Source organism: Somniosus microcephalus, unplaced genomic scaffold (genome assembly GCF_052327205.1).
Source record: "Somniosus microcephalus isolate GS21.2 unplaced genomic scaffold, FLI_Smic_1.0 scaffold473, whole genome shotgun sequence".
Lineage (NCBI taxonomy): Eukaryota > Metazoa > Chordata > Chondrichthyes > Squaliformes > Somniosidae > Somniosus > Somniosus microcephalus.
The window spans coordinates 159,032-175,796 of record NW_028225660.1 but is presented as its reverse complement, the minus strand read 5'-3'; the positions used below and the strand labels follow the sequence as shown (position 1 = coordinate 175,796).

Sequence of the window (16,765 nt, the reverse complement as noted above, 5' to 3'; positions counted from 1 at the left end):
GCAGCGCTGGCCCTGGAGATGCAAATATGGAGAGCGTGACATCAATGCCAACTGGCGTCACGCTGTGCAAACTTGGACCTTAGTGCTGAGTTTAGCGCTGGGTCCTAAGCTCGCTCAGGAAAGTGAGCATGCAGCAGACTGACAGACACACATCTTTCAGGTAAGTTTGCATTTAAGCTTTTGGACTGGATTTTTTTGATTTTATTGATGTAATGACTTGGTGCAATACATGTTAAAAGTTTTTTTTTTTAAGTGTGCAAGGAGATCTGCCGGACGCTTGCAAGGCCACGGATGGTAAAGGAAGGCCTTTGAGAAGACAGAAAATGCTGGAAATACTCCGCAGGTCAGGCAACATCCGTGGGGAAAGAAACAGAATTCACGTCTCAGGGCGAGATGCTGCCTGACCTGCTGAGTATTTCCAGCATTTTATGCTTTTATTTCAGATTTACACCATCCCCTCTCAGAGGGAAGAGAAAGACGCCGAAGAGGAAGACGCCGAAGAGGAAGACACAGAAGAGGAGGAAGCAGAAGTACGGATGCATCCCAGACAGCCCCTTTCTGGCTGGGATATCCAGGATAGAATCATCTGCTTGCAGTAGCAGTGCCTACAACCCCTATTGCCCTTTCAGCATTTGTCCTATACCTTACCTTCCCTCTGTTACTGACCATCACAGCGACCTCTTGACCACAATGTTGAAATAAAAGCCACCACAATCTAACTTTATACATTTATCCATCAAATATGACATCAATAAATTAACTCATCACCCTTATGCATTGCCTAGTGACTGTCTTGTGTGTGCCTTTGCCTATCCTACTGATGTCACACAGTGCTACCCCAGTGGCTGAAGCATGGCTGGTGGAAGGCTGCTGACTTTCAGTGGGGGACACTGCAAATGGCCTTGCAGGCCGACCTTGAGGAGCTGGGGGCTGGGAGTGTCAGATCAAGTGATGGGGTTTCTTCTTACATAGGATAACATAGGATATATGGCACAGAAACAGGCCATTCGGCCCAACCAGTCCATGCCGGCGTTTATGCTCCACTCGAACCTCCTCCCATCTTTCCTCATCTAAATCTATCAGCATAACGCTCTATTCCCTTTTCCCTCATATGCTTGTTTAGCCTCCCCTTAAATGCATCTATACTATTCGCTTCAACCACTCCCTGTGGTAGCGAGTTCCACATTCTCACCACTCTCTGGGTAAAGAAGTTTCTTCTGAATTCCCTATTGAATTTCTTAGTGACTATCTTATATTGATGGCCTCTAGTTATGCTCTTCCCCACACGTGGAAACATTCCCTCTGTATCCACTCTATCAAAATGTTTCATAATTTTAAAGACCTCTATTAAGTCACCCCTCAGCCTCCTCTCCCGCTTCTTGGTCAACCACTGACCGGGCAGGCTGCATTTCTTGGGTGTGTGAAATGAGGGAGGCACAAGTGTGGAGTTGTGAAGGGAGGGCGGGAAAGCAAGAGGTGCATGCTAGAAGGAGGATAATGTAGGAGGATACCAGCATCTTGTATCCTTTCAGCCTCGCTGCTAGCCAAGGGCTCAGCCATGCCCCTGCCAAGTGGGTGAGGTAAAGATAGAAATAGGAGGTGTGCCTCGTGTTTAGTAGAGATTGTTGGTAGGTGAGTGGAGGGGGAGTCATGCATTGAGCAGTGTGTGAGGCTAGTGGTGCAGTTGGTAGGAGATGGCTTTTGAAGATCCATTCACTGACCTTGACCAGTGGTCTGAGGTCATGAAGCTTCTTTGGGCACTGGAGCCAGGTGGTGGGGGCGACACTGCTGGCAGTGATGGCCTCGGTGATGTGGTCCCACATCGTTCTTTCTGGTGGGCCTCCTGGCCCCTGTAGGTAGAGGACCTCTCTTGCAGTGTTGAACCCCTGCCCAAAGCTGGAGTGCTGTGTGCAAGACCCTTGGTGCCCCTTCCCTGCCCTGCTGAGCCATTTGTGTTTGTGCTGAAGCACTTTTCCCATTTTTTTTTTTTTAGGTGCGGAAGGCAATTCAGCTTTAAGAGCTGAAGACTCCCATTTGAGAATTCTTTTTAATATTTTTTTCAGAAGACAGTTCAGCTGTAAGGGTTTAAAAACTGCATATTTTTAGATTTTTTTTTTTCATTTCAGAAGTCAGTTTCCCTTTAAAGGACCGAATAGCTTTCCGAAATGACAGCTTTGCTTTAAGAGAAGACTGTTCTTGCTACAATAACGCTACAGCCACGCTACATTGGGACATCCTGTCGCGACGAATGGCACCAAAGCAGCCTTGCACGGCGAGTTTAGCGCTGGGCTAATGTTAAATAGGCACCAGCGCCAATTTACCGGAATTGCCAGCGCCATCATTTCCGGCTTCAGTTAACACCGGCCCGCGGTGGCAACAGCAGGCTTTTAACCGATATCGAATTTCCAGGCCTATATTCTTCAAAAACAGAAGGTCTCCCTTTAAATGCTCAGATCCTGTCAGCCCTCAAAGTGCCTGCACCCAGAACATATCATATATGGGCAAACTCAAGTTGTAGCGTAATCCCGTCAAGAATCACTGGACATTGTGTTTACAGCCATACAATATATTATTCTATTAAAATTAAAGCTCTCGTCTTTTTTTGCCTTGAGCTCCCGAGGCCTGATCTAAGGCCCTGCTGGAAATTCACACACTACCTGTGGAGAAATTGGGTGCACTGCATACTTTCAGCCCCCGCCCATTGACTGTGGTTGCTCGGAAATCTTACCCACAAGTGCATAATCCCATATGGCAACAGTTCTTGTCCAAGCACTTCAGCTAACTTGCCACTAGGCAAGCCAAGATTGCATGGGAGGGGGAGGGGGGAGTGCGGGGTCAGAGAATGGCACATACACTTTATGTTCAAAATTGAAGAGCAACTGTGAGGCACCAACAATTTTTATTCATACAAGCAATCTGAATTGGAATTAAGAAAAAAATATTTTTAATCCAAATTAACCTGTAGAATCCCAATTCATCACTCAATGTGTTTTGTATCTGTGTGCGTGTACAGCATATACACACACACACACAGACACACACACACACGCACACGTGTGTCTTCACTTTTAGGGAATACTCCAAAACTGAAATAAGTTGAAGTAAATTGAGGCTAAGCATGTGGACAACGTACACTGTCTGTATTCGTAAACATTGCCCAGGGTATGAAAAATACACATAAGGGACACAAACACATCATGAGTGGGAATCCAAAGCATTTCTCCAAACTGGAATGAAGTGAGAGAAACTATCATTAAGGCCTCACTATGCTCCAAGATTACACCATTTTACTAATTGCTTAAAATTTTGTGATAGGATGTAGTTGTAACCGCATCAAACATGAATAGATGAACTTATAGAGTGTGTGTATATTTCAAATACACACCTGCTGCCAGTTATATATCTGTGGACGCACTGGTTATTCATTGAACAGATGCAGTTTAGTTTCTTGTACACGCTGGGATTTCTAAATTCATTGTTTAATAGTTCAACAACTAATGTAAAACATGAATATATTTTTCCCAAAGTAGGAGTATGTGAGCATAAGACAATTTAGTGGCAGAGAAGGCTTTTGTACTAATAATTGGAGTAAGACAGAAGTTTTGTACCTTTGATTCCTCACACAGTGAGTTCCTGATTTTGTGCAACAACTAATCCAACATTTAAATTTGTTTTATTTTATAAGATCTCGGTAAGATTGTAAATAGATTTTAATCCTAGTTTCCAATAAGACACTTCTCTAATTTAAAAAGTAAATTTGAATCAAATGAAACTCTTACCCCTTGATATAGATGTCACTTGATTTTTGACCTGTAATAAAATTTTCATCTTCTAATATGACATCTTCGGCATTCCAGATAATTATTCTTAGTTCATACCTGCAATCAAATACAACAATTGATCAAAGACGATCTCACAGACGTTTAAGACATGACATGTATACGTTAAATTGGAGGCAATCTGATTTCCTCAGACACTATGGGCTGGATTTTCTCAATAGGGGCACATTGGGAGCGGGACAGCTGGTTGTCGGGTTTCAGTCCTGTCCCCAACAACGTCCAGCCAACCCATGCTATTTTCCCTTGATTGAACTTGTTAAGCCCGCCCTGCAGGCTTAGCCAGCCAATTAAGGGAAAGCCGGTGACAGAGGACGTCAGTGTATGACGTTTCATCTGTCAAATATTTTTGACAGATGAATTGTCAGTGTTTGACAGCTTTGAGAAGCTGTCAAACACTGACAATCTCTGTTCTAAGGTAAGCCCTTGGACTGAAGACTCACCAAATCTCTCTCCTTAGCAGAAAGCAGATGGCTGCTGCATCAGAGAATGCAGCAGCCATTCTGTCACCTCTACCATGGAGATAAGGCACCTCCGGATCCCCAAAGGTTGAAGCCTGCAGGAAGAAGCAAAGGTAAGTAAACTTTTTCGAACACTTTGCACTCACCTCTCACAATTACCTCTCCACACTTGCACCCATCACTCTCTTTTACATCTGACATCTCGACCCCTCTCACCCCTGCAAACCCACTGCTCACCTCGCTGACCCTGGCGAGGTTCGCAGCCGTCGGGAAGCCCACACTTGTGGCTGTAATCCCCTTCCCGCCTCGAGGAGATGGGTCCCTGCGCGAGTCGGGGGCCCGCCTCCCGGGAAGATGGCACGGAGGCAGATTGGGAGCGGGGTTGGTACCCATTCCCAGTTTCTGCCATTTTCCTGGCAGTCTCGCCTCCATACCCGCCTCCCCAGGGCTGGCAAAATTCCCCCTCTATTCTAATCGAAATAAAATGTACAACTTACTTTTCTATAGAACTCCTCATATACAGAGATCTGCCTCACAGGGCAGTGGACAACTCGTGGACACCAAGAAGGAGGGAATAAGGGAAGGATGGGGTTAAGAGTGGGCGAAGAGAAGAGACTTTAGGAGGCTTTAGAAAGTGGAGAGAGAGGACAAGGGAGAGTTGCTGAGGGATGAAGATCCAGGGGGTGGGGACCTGAAGGAACAGCTACCAATGGTGCACCACAGGGAACAGATGATGAGAAGTACACCACTGTTCATAAAGCTGAGGGTGCATGAAGGGACGTATGGCAGGAGGAGATTGCTGAGGTTGGGAGGGGTGAAGCCACGGACTGGTATGAAGTTGAGAACGAGTATCTTCAGGTCATTTCAAACGGGAAGCCGTTTGAGCATGGGAAGGACAGGGGTGATGTGGACATAGGCCTTAGTTTGGGTGAGAACACAAGCCATAGCATTCGGATGAATCATCATTTATGGAAGGTGGAAGCAGGAAGTCAGCAAGGGGAGCACTAGAGCCTCGAGGTGGTAAAGACATGAGTTAGGGTTCCTGCAGCAGAGAGCAAGAGAGCAAGTGGGTGATTTTTCAGAAATAAAAGAAAGCAATCTTGGTAACAAATTGGAGGAAGCTGAGCTCTGGGTGGAGCGGAAACCAGAGTTCCTCACCTCTGAGCTTAGTCTGGGGGTGGCAGGTAGGGAGGTTGATGAAGTGGAGGCCAGAGACATTTAGGTATTTGGTGGGAGCTGACGTGTATGGCTTCAATTTTCCCAACATTTAGCTGGAGGGAGTTTTGGTTTATTCAGATCTTAATACGAGATTGGCGGCTGTAGAGAATGTCATCAGCTGACCCATGCTTCAAGCTGATGTCTCCGACGAGTAGCATGTAAGGGATGAAATGCAAGTGGCCAAGGACGGAACCCTGAGCTACGGCTTAGGTGATTGCGTGGGAACGAGGAAAAGCTGTTGGAGGCAATGTAGTGTCTATGATCTGATGTGTAGGAGAGAAACCATAAGAGAACAGTGCCAGAGAGTAAGCAATAATAGACACTATTACAAGGAGTTACAAGACTTCAAGAAATCAAGGAATTCTGATGAAACCAGAAAGCAAAACTTCGTAATTTATGATCTGCAGAATTAAGATTTACTATTTACAGCTTTCAACCCACTCCATATTGTTATAACTGTACTGATTTCTGTAACCAGTACTGTCACAGTGGCTCAAACTTCCCATTCTAATTAGTAAATAATTTATATGTTTTCGTGATATATTTGTACTCATCAAAGTGCGGAATGTCATTGCCGGGAGTATCAGTTTTCCCACTGTCTACCATTAATTAGGGACCACCAGAAGAAATTGAGAGTAAAAAAAACCTCTCCGTCCTCAATTCTAAAACTGGTCTCGGTTTCAGATAAGGAGGGGTACAGGTGATTTCAGAAGTAAACTTTGGAACATTTAGTTTTCAAAAGTCAGTGCATTTTTTTGAATTTCCAGGTAATTTGATTTGATGTCTTTTTGATAATGCAAATTTAGGTCAGAGAAATAAATGAGCACAGAGAGCTCTGAAGAGAGGGATAAGACGCAGCAAAGAAGGCCTCACAGTAATGATGAGACAAGTGAGCAATTTAATTAAAGGGATGACGGCAAGACTAAATTTTAATATCCTTTTAAAGAATAAATTACAGCCCTCCAACAGTGCAGTGCTCTTGCAAAACTATATCATTCTACTTGTGTTTCAATTAGAATTTTCCTTTTACCCCTTCGGCTTGCGAGGTGATATATCAACAGAAGGCCCAGGAGGAGGCATATCCATTGGAAACATGTCCACCCACATCTGAACACGGCCCTGGAGGAATATCAGAAGCAGAAACATGATATTAGAGAACCAGTTACCTGCTTCAATAAAATTCTACATGATACTAAAGGAACGGTTACATCAAGACACACGATTAGGGAATGGGGAATTAAGTGATGGGCTCATTCGTGGTTAATGAGAATGACTCAGATTCAACAACAGGCAAGGACAATCTAAACAAATGATATGGGATTGTCCGTCCATTATACACACCACCTAATTTTCTTTTCCATAATGGGCAGCCGATCCAATATTGCCCGTGTTTTAGCATCTCCATCAAAGTTGAAAGTTCCTGCAATTATCTTGTAGTGTATGTACCTTTAAGAGAGAACTACTTTTACAGCTCCTGTATACTGTAGTACCGGCAGTGACCACACCTGTATATAAGCCTTGAGCATGCCTCTGTACTCCCAGTCTTGAGACTACTCTACTCCAGTAAACACCTGTTGATTGTTAAGTTACAGCCTCCGTGTAGTTATTGGGAAACATCCTACTTTAAGAATCACGGATCTAACAGTGGCGACGAGGTCGATTCGAATCTGCCTGCAACTCTGCATTTCCCTTCAAGGATTCGCTCCGGGAGGACGGCGGAAGAAAGTCGAGGCCAGAAGCACGGGCGTCGACCACGACCAACCGCCCAGTCATCCGGCAGAGAGTAAACATCGCAGGAGAGGCTGTTGAGAGCCAGGCTTGGTTCCCCAGCCACGACGATCCAGCAACAGACTGGCAACAGGTACAGCGCACACCCTTCCCGGACAGCGGCGGCTGGAGCCGACCGACGGCGTAGAAAAGCCGAGCAGCGTCGATGGGGTAAGAGAGAGGGTGAAGGAAAAACAAACAGACAGAGAGAGAGGGTAAAGCAGCAGCCGGGTTCAGGACCGAGCGACGGCAACGGGAAAGGCGCACAGGAGAACGCGCAGAGCACAGCCAGGGCTCAAGGGCTGAACCGCGTCCGCGGGGAGAAGAAGGGAGAGCGCGGGAGATGCCATTGAACCGCGGAGAAGAAGGGAGAGCGCGGGAGACGCCATTTTTAGAAGCCGCAGTGGAGAAGAAGGGCGAGCGCGGGAAGGAAGGAAAGCACGGGAGACGCCATTTTGTGCCAGCGGAGAAGAAGGGAGAGCACGGGAGACACCATTTTAGACAGTTAAATCACACCCAGGGATGGCGAAGAGTGGCAGTATCACTGCGTTCGACAATGAAGTCGAAGATTGGGCGACATATGTGGAACGCATTGAGGTGTACTGCAGGGCGAATGAAGTGCCAGATGCTAGGAAAGCACTGGTTTTGTTAAATTCCATGGGTGCAAAAACTTATGGCTTACTGCGAAACCTGATAACCCCAGAGAAGCCCGTGGATAAGAATTTCAAAAGCATAGTAGAAATCCTACAGGACCACTTAAGCCCCACACCGCTGCTGATAGCAGAAAGATTTAAGTTTCACAAAAGGAACCAGCATAAAGACGAAAGTAATGCTGAGTACTTAACGGAACTGTGCAAGCTATCGAAACACTGCCAGTTTGGAGTGGGACTATCAGATACGTTAAGGGACAAGTTTGTGTGTGGGCTTCAAAGTGAAGGAACCCAGAAACGGCTTCTATCAGAAAAGGATCTTACGCTGGACAAGGCTTTCAGCATGGAAGTATCATACGAAGCAGCCGCACGGGGCGCTGCAGAGATACAACGGAGACCGTAAGAATATGGCACCAATGAAATGTCATATGGAGCAGGGAAGTGTTATCGCTGCGGCAGAACAAAACACGACCAGAAGGATTGTTGGTTCAAGGACCAAGTGTGCAGACAGTGTGGAAAAACAGGACACATAGCAAGAGTCTGCAGGTCAGGGAAGAAAACCAACAGCAAGAAATCTCCACAGGAGAAGTACAAAAAGGTACATAAGGTGATGGACAGTAGTTCAGACGAGCAGGGAAGTGATACAGACTCCGGAAGCAAGGAGCTGGGTTGTCTGAAACTACATAAGGTAACCAAAATGGAGGATCACCAGACTATCTGGGTCACACTCAAGATAGACGGAGTCCAAGTGAAAATGGAATTGGACACTGGATCAGCCCTAACAGTCATAAACCAAAGGGACTACAGGCGGCTAGTTTCACATATACCCTTGAAAGCTACAGAGAATGTCTTGAAGACGTACACGGGGCAAAAAGTCTACCCCAAAGGAAAAATAAGGGTGAAAGTGATATCCAAAGGCCAGGAAATACCTAAAATGGACCTATATGTATTGCCAGATGGAGGACCACCACTACTAGGACGTGAATGGGTCCGGAAGATACAATTAGATTGGCATTCCATACAGGCACTGAAGGTTGAGGCCAAAAAGGATGACGGCGTCACACCTGGACGACTGTCAAAAATGCTAACTGACGCACAAGAAGTGTTCCAGGAGGGACTCGGAACACTAAAAGGCATAACAGCAATGATTAAAATAGAGGAAAATTTAAGTCCAAAGTTTTTTAAGGCCAGACCGGTGCCTTATGCGATCCGACCAGCCATCGAAGCAGAGCTGGAAGGGTTGGAACGTTCAGGAGTACTGTCCAAAGTAGACTGGAGCGAGTGGGCTACACCCATCGTCCCTGTAATGAAGAGGTCGTTGAGTAATACGCCTGGGGAACCAAAGAGGTCCGCATCTGTGGGGATTTTAAGGTGACAGTGAACCCAGTCCTTCACACGGTACAATATCCGCATCCACGGACTGAGGATATTTTCGCCTCGCTATCTGGAGGTAAATGCTTCACCAAAATTGATCTGGCCCAGGCGTACTTGCAAATGGAGGTAGAAGAAGCCTCGAAACAATACCGCACGATCAACACTCATAAAGGTCTCTATCAATACAACCGGCTGGTGTTCGGAGTAGCATCAGCTCCGGCTATTTGGCAAAGGGCAATGGATCAAGTCCTGCAAGGGATTTCAGGGACCCAGTGTTATTTGGACGACATCCTGGTCACGGGCGAAAATGACAGTGATCACCTCGCCAACCTGGAAAAGGTGCTCACTAGATTAAAGGAATATGGGCTACGAGCTGATCGCCACAAGTGCGAGTTTTTCCAGAAGCAGATCTCGTATTGTAGCCACGTTATTGATGAAGAGGGGTTACATAAGTCCCCTGAAAAGATTGAGGCAGTAGTCAAGACTCCAGCACCGGAAAATGTGTCACAACTGAGGTCGTTCCTCGGGCTGGTAAACTACTACCATAAGTTCTTACCAAATTTGTCGACAGTAGTACACCCACTGAATACTCTACTGCAAACGGGGGTACTATGGAAGTGGAATGACGAATGTAAACGATCTTTCCAGAAATGCAAAGATTTGATCACATCAAAAGAGGTGTTGGCCCATTTCAACCCAGCACTACCAATCCGGTTGGCATGTGATGCATCACCCTATGGTATTGGAGCGGTGCTGTTGCACAAATTCCCAGACGGGTTGGAGAGGCCAGTAGCCTTTGCGTCTCGGTCACTAACCTCAGCCAAGCGCAACTACGCCCAGATCGACAGGGAGGCCCTCAGCCTAGTATGGGGAGTAAAAAAATTCAACCACTATCTGCATGGGCAGAAGTTCACCTTGCTGACTGACCACCAACCACTTGTCTCCATCTTTCATCCAAAGAAGGGCGTTCCGGTGATGACTGCACAACGGTTACAAAGATGGTCCCTTTTTCTAGGGGCGAACCAATATGAAATAGAATATAAAGGCACGAAACAGCACGGAAGCACTGATGGGCTATCACGCTTGCCACTGCCTACTGTGGAGGAAGCACCAGCAGTGGACCCTATCGAGATATTTTATTCGTCAATAATTGAACGATTGCCAGTAACTAACGCGGATGTAGAGAAGGAGACCCGCAATGACCCGACACTGTCTCGGGTATATGATTTGACGGTGAGGGGATGGCCAACACATGGCAACTCACTGTTGCCAGCATTCTCATCCAGAAGAGAACAGCTGTCAGTATGCCAGGGGACAGTGATGTGTGGATCCCGAGTGGTAATTCCACCAAAGTTCATCTGGGAGGGGTGAAAATGAAAAGCCTTGCTAGGGCTTATGTGTGGTGGCCGGGGATTGATCAACAAATCGAGGACCTAACTAAGAGCTGCTCAGGATGCCAGAAGGTCCAAAATGCACCACCACATGCCCCTCTACACCCATGGGAGTGGCCCTCCTCTCCATGGCAACGGGTGCATATTGATTTTGCTGGTCCATTCATGGACTCAATGTTCTTAATAGCAGTGGATGCGCACTCGAAATGGCCTGAGGTGATAAAAATGTCCTCAACCACTACAGAGAAAACGATTGCAGTCCTACGGACCATATTTGCCAGGAACGGCTTGCCAGAGCAGATTTGCTCTGATAATGGACCACAGTTTGTGTCCGAAGAGTTTCAGAAATTTATGAGAAGGAATGGGGTAAGGCATTACACATCCGCCCCGTATCATCCAGCCACAAATGGATTGGCTGAGAGGTTCGTACAAACCTTTAAAAAGGCGATAAAGGCCATGTGCGATGATGAAATTCCACTACAGCATAAGGTGGACAATTTCCTGTTAGCCTACAGAAATGCGACACATGCAGTTACCAACCAGACCCCGGCCATGATGTTCTTTAACCGAAGGTTGAGATCTCGTCTGGATTTGCTCAGACCAAATATGTGAAGAAATGTTGAGGATAAACAATTCCAGCACATCAATGAGAAGCCGACAAGGAGCTTCAATGTAGGACAACCAGTCTTGGCCCGTGACTACCGAACGGAGAAATGGCAACCCGGAACGATATGCACACGGCAGGGGCCATTAATGTACACAGTGGATGTCGGGGAGAACATTGTGAGACGCCACGTCGACCAGATCTTAGCGTCACAGGAACGAGTCAACCCCATGTCTCGCGTACCTGGGGATGAACCCGACATACCGGTAGCATCTACCTCAGAAACAGTAGCAGTGGAAACCGATGAAAGGGGGCCAGAATCGCCTCCGCACCAAGAACAAGAACCTCAGGAAAGGCACTATCCAGAAAGGATCAGGAAGCCGCCCCAAAGACTGAATCTATAAATGGACTATTTGTGTTTAATGTGCATGTTAAAGTGTTAATTGTTATTTGCATATTATGGGTACTGCTAATCTAAAAGGGGAGGAATTGTAGTGTATGTGCCTGTCAGAGAGAACTACTTTTACAGTTCCTGTATACTGTAGTACCGGCAGTGACCACACCTGTATATAAGCCTTGAGCATGCCTCTGTACTCCCAGTCTTGAGACTACCCTACTCCAGTAAACACCTGTTGATTGTTAAGTTACAGCCTCCGTGTAGTTATTGGGAAACATCCAACTTTAAGAATCACGGATCTAACATATCTCAAGTGGACAAACGGACAGAAAATCATGGTATTTTTACAATATGGGCAAAGCTCCATGCTAGAGGCATAAATTCGTAAGATTACCCTTAAGAATTCCACTTTACTTCACTGAGGATCACACTCTACAGAACTGTAACATAAGTGCAGCCTTCAAGTCTGAATTGTGCTATGTTTAGAATGGGTTTTGATCAACCAGTCATGCCTCTGGCACTCAGATAATGCCTTTTCATGTCCTCAGGATGTTTCAAAGTATGTGACAGCCAATTAACTACTTTTGAAGTGTAGTGACCAATGTTCCCTTAATTTTTTTTCCCTGCGCGAGCCCTTTAAATAAGCTGCATTTCTTCCAGCGGAACAGCAGCTGAGTGGTCTGCACGGGACCTCGCGAATGGTGCGCAGCCGCGCACCTTAGGGGGAACATCAGTAGTGACTGTTATTTTGTAGGCAAACGTAGCAGCCAATTTGTGCGTAATGTCCCACAATGTCCCAGATAATCTATTTTTGGTGATATTGGTTGAGGGATAAATGTTGTTCAGCACACTGGGAGAGCTCTCTGCTCTTCAAATAATGTTATGGGACCTTTTACGACAACCTGAACTGGCAGATGGGGCCTTGGTTTAATGTCTTATCCAAAAGACCACATCTCTGACAACGCAGCCCTCCCTCAGTTCTGCACTGAAGTGCCAGCCTCGATTATGTGCTAAAGTCCTGAAGTGGAGCTTGAACCCACATCCTTCTAATTGAGAGGCAAGAATTCTACCACTGAGCCAAGCTGACAAGCTGAGAACTTGGGTCTGAGCAGATGGATTAATTGCCACCATGAGGCCACAAACTCTTTCCCTGGTAGGTTTATACAGATTGGATGGATGTATACTCACCAAAGAGCTGCATATTGTTTCTCAACAAACTGCGTGGAATCATTTTTATTTGCAAACTTTAATGAAGATACATACTCCACCAGCACCACTGAACGCCCGAGGTGACGAACTAATAGACATTTTTTAATTAAAAAAGAAATAACCTTTGTCATTGTGCCTCCAGCCAGACAGCAGGAACTTTTCCTTAAGCATTAGATGGAAAGCTGTAATGGGTTAATATTACATTGGCTCCCGGTCCAGCAATGCCTCGAATTTAAAATTCTCATCCTTGTTTTCAAATCGCTCCATGGCCTTGCCCCTCCCTATCTCTGTAACCTCCTCCAGCCATGCAACCCTCCGAGAGCTCTGCATTCCTCCAATTCTTGCCTCTTGCACATCCCCGATTTCCTTTGCCCCTCCATTGACGGCCGTGCCCTCAGCTGTCTGGGCCCTAAGCTCTGGAAATACCTCCCTAAACCTCTCCACCTCACCATCTCTCTCTCTTCCTTTATGATGTTCCTTAAAACCTACCTCTTTGACCTAGCATAATATCTCCTTATGTGGTATGGTGTCAAATTCTGTTTGATAACGCTCCTGTGAAGCACTTTGGGACGTTTTACTACATTAAAGGCGCTGTATAAATGCAAGTTGTTGTTGTTGTTGGGTAACTTAGTTAGTGTGCAAGTTTGAAGGTGTATCCAGTCCCTCTGTACACAGAGTGTAAAGTCTGTGGGTTGTGCAGTTAATAAATACACAGACTTCAGAAGTAACAAACAAACAGGTCTTTACTATTCGAAGGTCAGGGCGAATCTGCCCCAGCAATCCTGCCACAACACTTATATACTGGTGTGGTCACTGTCGGTATTACAGTATACAGAAGCCAAACAAGTAGTGCCACACCTAAAGTAGTTCTCTTAAAGGTGAACGGTTACATACAATAGTTTCCTTAAAGGTAGACGGGTACATACACTACAATCCTCCCTTTTTAGATTTCAACATACGGAGTCCATAGTGAACAAACATTATAACATATATACAGCTTTATGTCAGACAGTTCATAGATTCAGTCTTTCCGGAGGTTTCCGGATTCTGTCCGGATAACGCCGCAGTGGTGTCGTCATTCCAGGCGGATTAGTCGGTGTTTCTGGCAAAGTTGATTCGGCTTGAGAGCCAGTGTCAGGTTCAGCTGATTCCAGTATTACCAGATCGGACGTAGGTGTTCGGGGTATCTCAGCCTCAACATTACCCGGGCAAGGTGGTGAAGTCGGTTGCACATTTGTGGCGGACCCTATGATCTGGTCAACATGGCGCCTTATGATATTGTCCCCAATGTCCACGGTGTACATCAACGGCCCTAGCCTTTTTCCAATAGTTCCAGGCTGCCATTTCTCTGTACGGTAGTCCCGGGCCAAAACTCGTTGACCGATCTGGAAAGATCTAGTGGGCCTTTCATTCATGCCCTGGAATTGCCGGTTCTCTACGTCCCTTCTGACGTTTGGTTTGAGTAAATCCAGCTGGCATCTTAGGCGTCTATTACAAAACATCATTGCGGGAGTTTGATTCGTGACCGCATGTGTTGCATTCCGATATGCCAACAAAAAGCTATCCACCTTATGTTGTAGACTTATGTCTTCATTACCCATGGCCTTTACGGCCTTCTTGAAGGTCTGGACAAACCTCTCAGCCAATCCATTGGAGGCGGGATGGTATGGGGCTGACGTGTAATGCTTAACCCCATTGCTCTTTAAGAATTTCTTGAATTCTTCGGACACAAATTGCGGTCCATTATCAGAACAGATCTGTTCCGGCAAGCCATTCCGAGCAAACATAGTCCGTAACACTGTGATGGTTTTTTCCGTCGTTGTGGTGGTCATCTTAATTACTTCCGGCCACTTGGAGTGGGCATCCACCGCTATTAGGAACATCGAGTCCATAAATGGACCAGCAAAGTCGATGTGTACTCTTTGCCAAGGAGATGAGGGCCACTCCCATGGATGCAGAGGGGCCTGTGGTGGCGCGTTCTGAACCCTCTGACATCCTAGGCAGTTCTTCGTGATCTCCTCTATGTCTCCGTCAATGCCTGGCCACCACACAAACGCCCTTGCTAGATTCTTCATCTTTACTCCACCCAGATGTCCTTCGTGCAGCTCCTTTAGCACTTTCTTTTGGAGTTTGGGTGGAATCACCACTCTCGACCCACACATCAGGGTTCCTCGACACACTGACAGTTGTTCTTTCCTCTGTGCAAATGCTTGCAGTGTTGGTTCGCTCTGTGCTGGCCATCCCTCCACCGTTAAATCATAGACTCGTGAAAGAGTCGGGTCATTCCTTGTCTCATTCTCAATCATTGAGTTTGTAATCGGTAGACACTCCACTATGGATGAGTGGAACAACTCTACTGGGTCCACTTTACTCGCTTCTTCTACCACCGGCAATGGCAAGCGTGATAACCCATCAGCATTTCCGTGTTGTTTAGACTTTTTGTATTCGATGTCATATTGATGTGCCCCCAGTAAAACGGACCATCTTTGTAACCTTTGTGCTGTCATGGTGGAGACGGCCTTGTTTGGGTTGAATATGGACACCAACGGCTGGTGGTCTGTCAGCAATGTGAACTTTTTACATTGTAGGTAGTGGTTGAATTTCTTCACGCCCCACACAAGACTGAGGGCCTCCCTATCTATTTGAGCATAATTTCGCTCCGCGGGTGTCAATGATCGGGACGCGAATGCCACTGGCCTTTCAGAACCATTTGGTAGCCTGTGCGAAAGTACCGCCCCAATGCCGTACGGGGAAGCATCACAAGCTAGACGAAGAGGTAGTGCTGGGTTGAAATGGGCCAACACTTCTTCCGAGGTAATCAACTCCTTGCTTCTGCGAAAAGCCTTTTTGCATTCATCACTCCACTTCCATGGTGTTTCTTTCCGCAACAGCTCATTCAGCGGATGCAGCACCGTGGATAAATTTGGCAGAAACTTGTGATAGTAATTAATCAACCCCAAGAATGATCTTAACTGTGATACGTTCCCTGGGGCGGGGGCCTTCACAACCGCTTCTATCTTTTCAGGTGACTTATGTAGTCCTTCTCGGTCAATGACATGACCGCAGTATGAGATCCGTTTTTGGAAGAACTCACACTTCTTGCGATTAATTCGAAGGCCATACTCCTTCAACCTGGTGAGTACCAGTTTCAAATTCGTGAGGTGTTCTTCCTCATCTTTTCCCGTGATTAAGATATCATCTAAGTAGCACTGCGTGCTTGGAATTCCTTGTAACACCTGCTCCATGGCCCTCTGCCAAATTGCTGGCGCCGAAGCTACCCCAAAGACCAATCTATTATAGCGGTACAAGCCTCTGTGAGTGTTGATGGTGAGGTACTGGTGTGACTCTTCCTCAACCTCCATCTGTAAATATGCCTGAGCCAGGTCTATTTTCGTGAAATGCTTCCCTCCAGCCAACGAAGCAAAAATATCTTCAATCCGCGGAAGCGGGTACTGAACCGTGTGAAGCACCGGATTCACTGTGATCTTGAAATCTCCGCAGATACGGACCTTCCCTGGTCCCCCTGGCTTATTACTTGGTGAGGACTTCATGACGGGAACAATGGGCGTGGCCCACTCACTCCAGTCCACCTTTGACAGAACCCCTGATCGTTCAAGTTCTTCCAGTTCTGCCTCCACAGCTGGTCGTATTGCGTAGGGTACCGATCTGGCCTTAAAAAACTTTGGGCTTGCATGTTCTGCAATCTTAACCTTTGCTTTAATTCCTCGCAGCTTTCCCAGTCCTGGCTGGAATACCTCTTTAGCTTCGTCCAATATTCTGGACAACCGTTCCGGTTTGACATCCTCTTTTTCGGCATCCACCGTCATGGTGTTTAGTGAATGCCAGTCCATCTTTATT

General features: G+C 46.4%; 1 protein-coding gene across 1 annotated transcript in view; it reads right to left on the bottom strand.

Moving 5' to 3' along the window:
• Positions 1–16,765, bottom strand: part of LOC147081741 (fer-1-like protein 6) — a gene marked incomplete at its 5' end in the record, with an annotated part of 213,804 nt that overhangs the window by 38,319 nt on the left and 158,720 nt on the right. The window contains 2 exons of the mRNA XM_085980729.1: positions 3,780–3,878; positions 6,546–6,634. Coding sequence (XP_085836855.1) covers positions 3,780–3,878; positions 6,546–6,634 — 188 coding nt within the window. The remainder of the gene's footprint in view (positions 1–3,779; positions 3,879–6,545; positions 6,635–16,765) is intronic.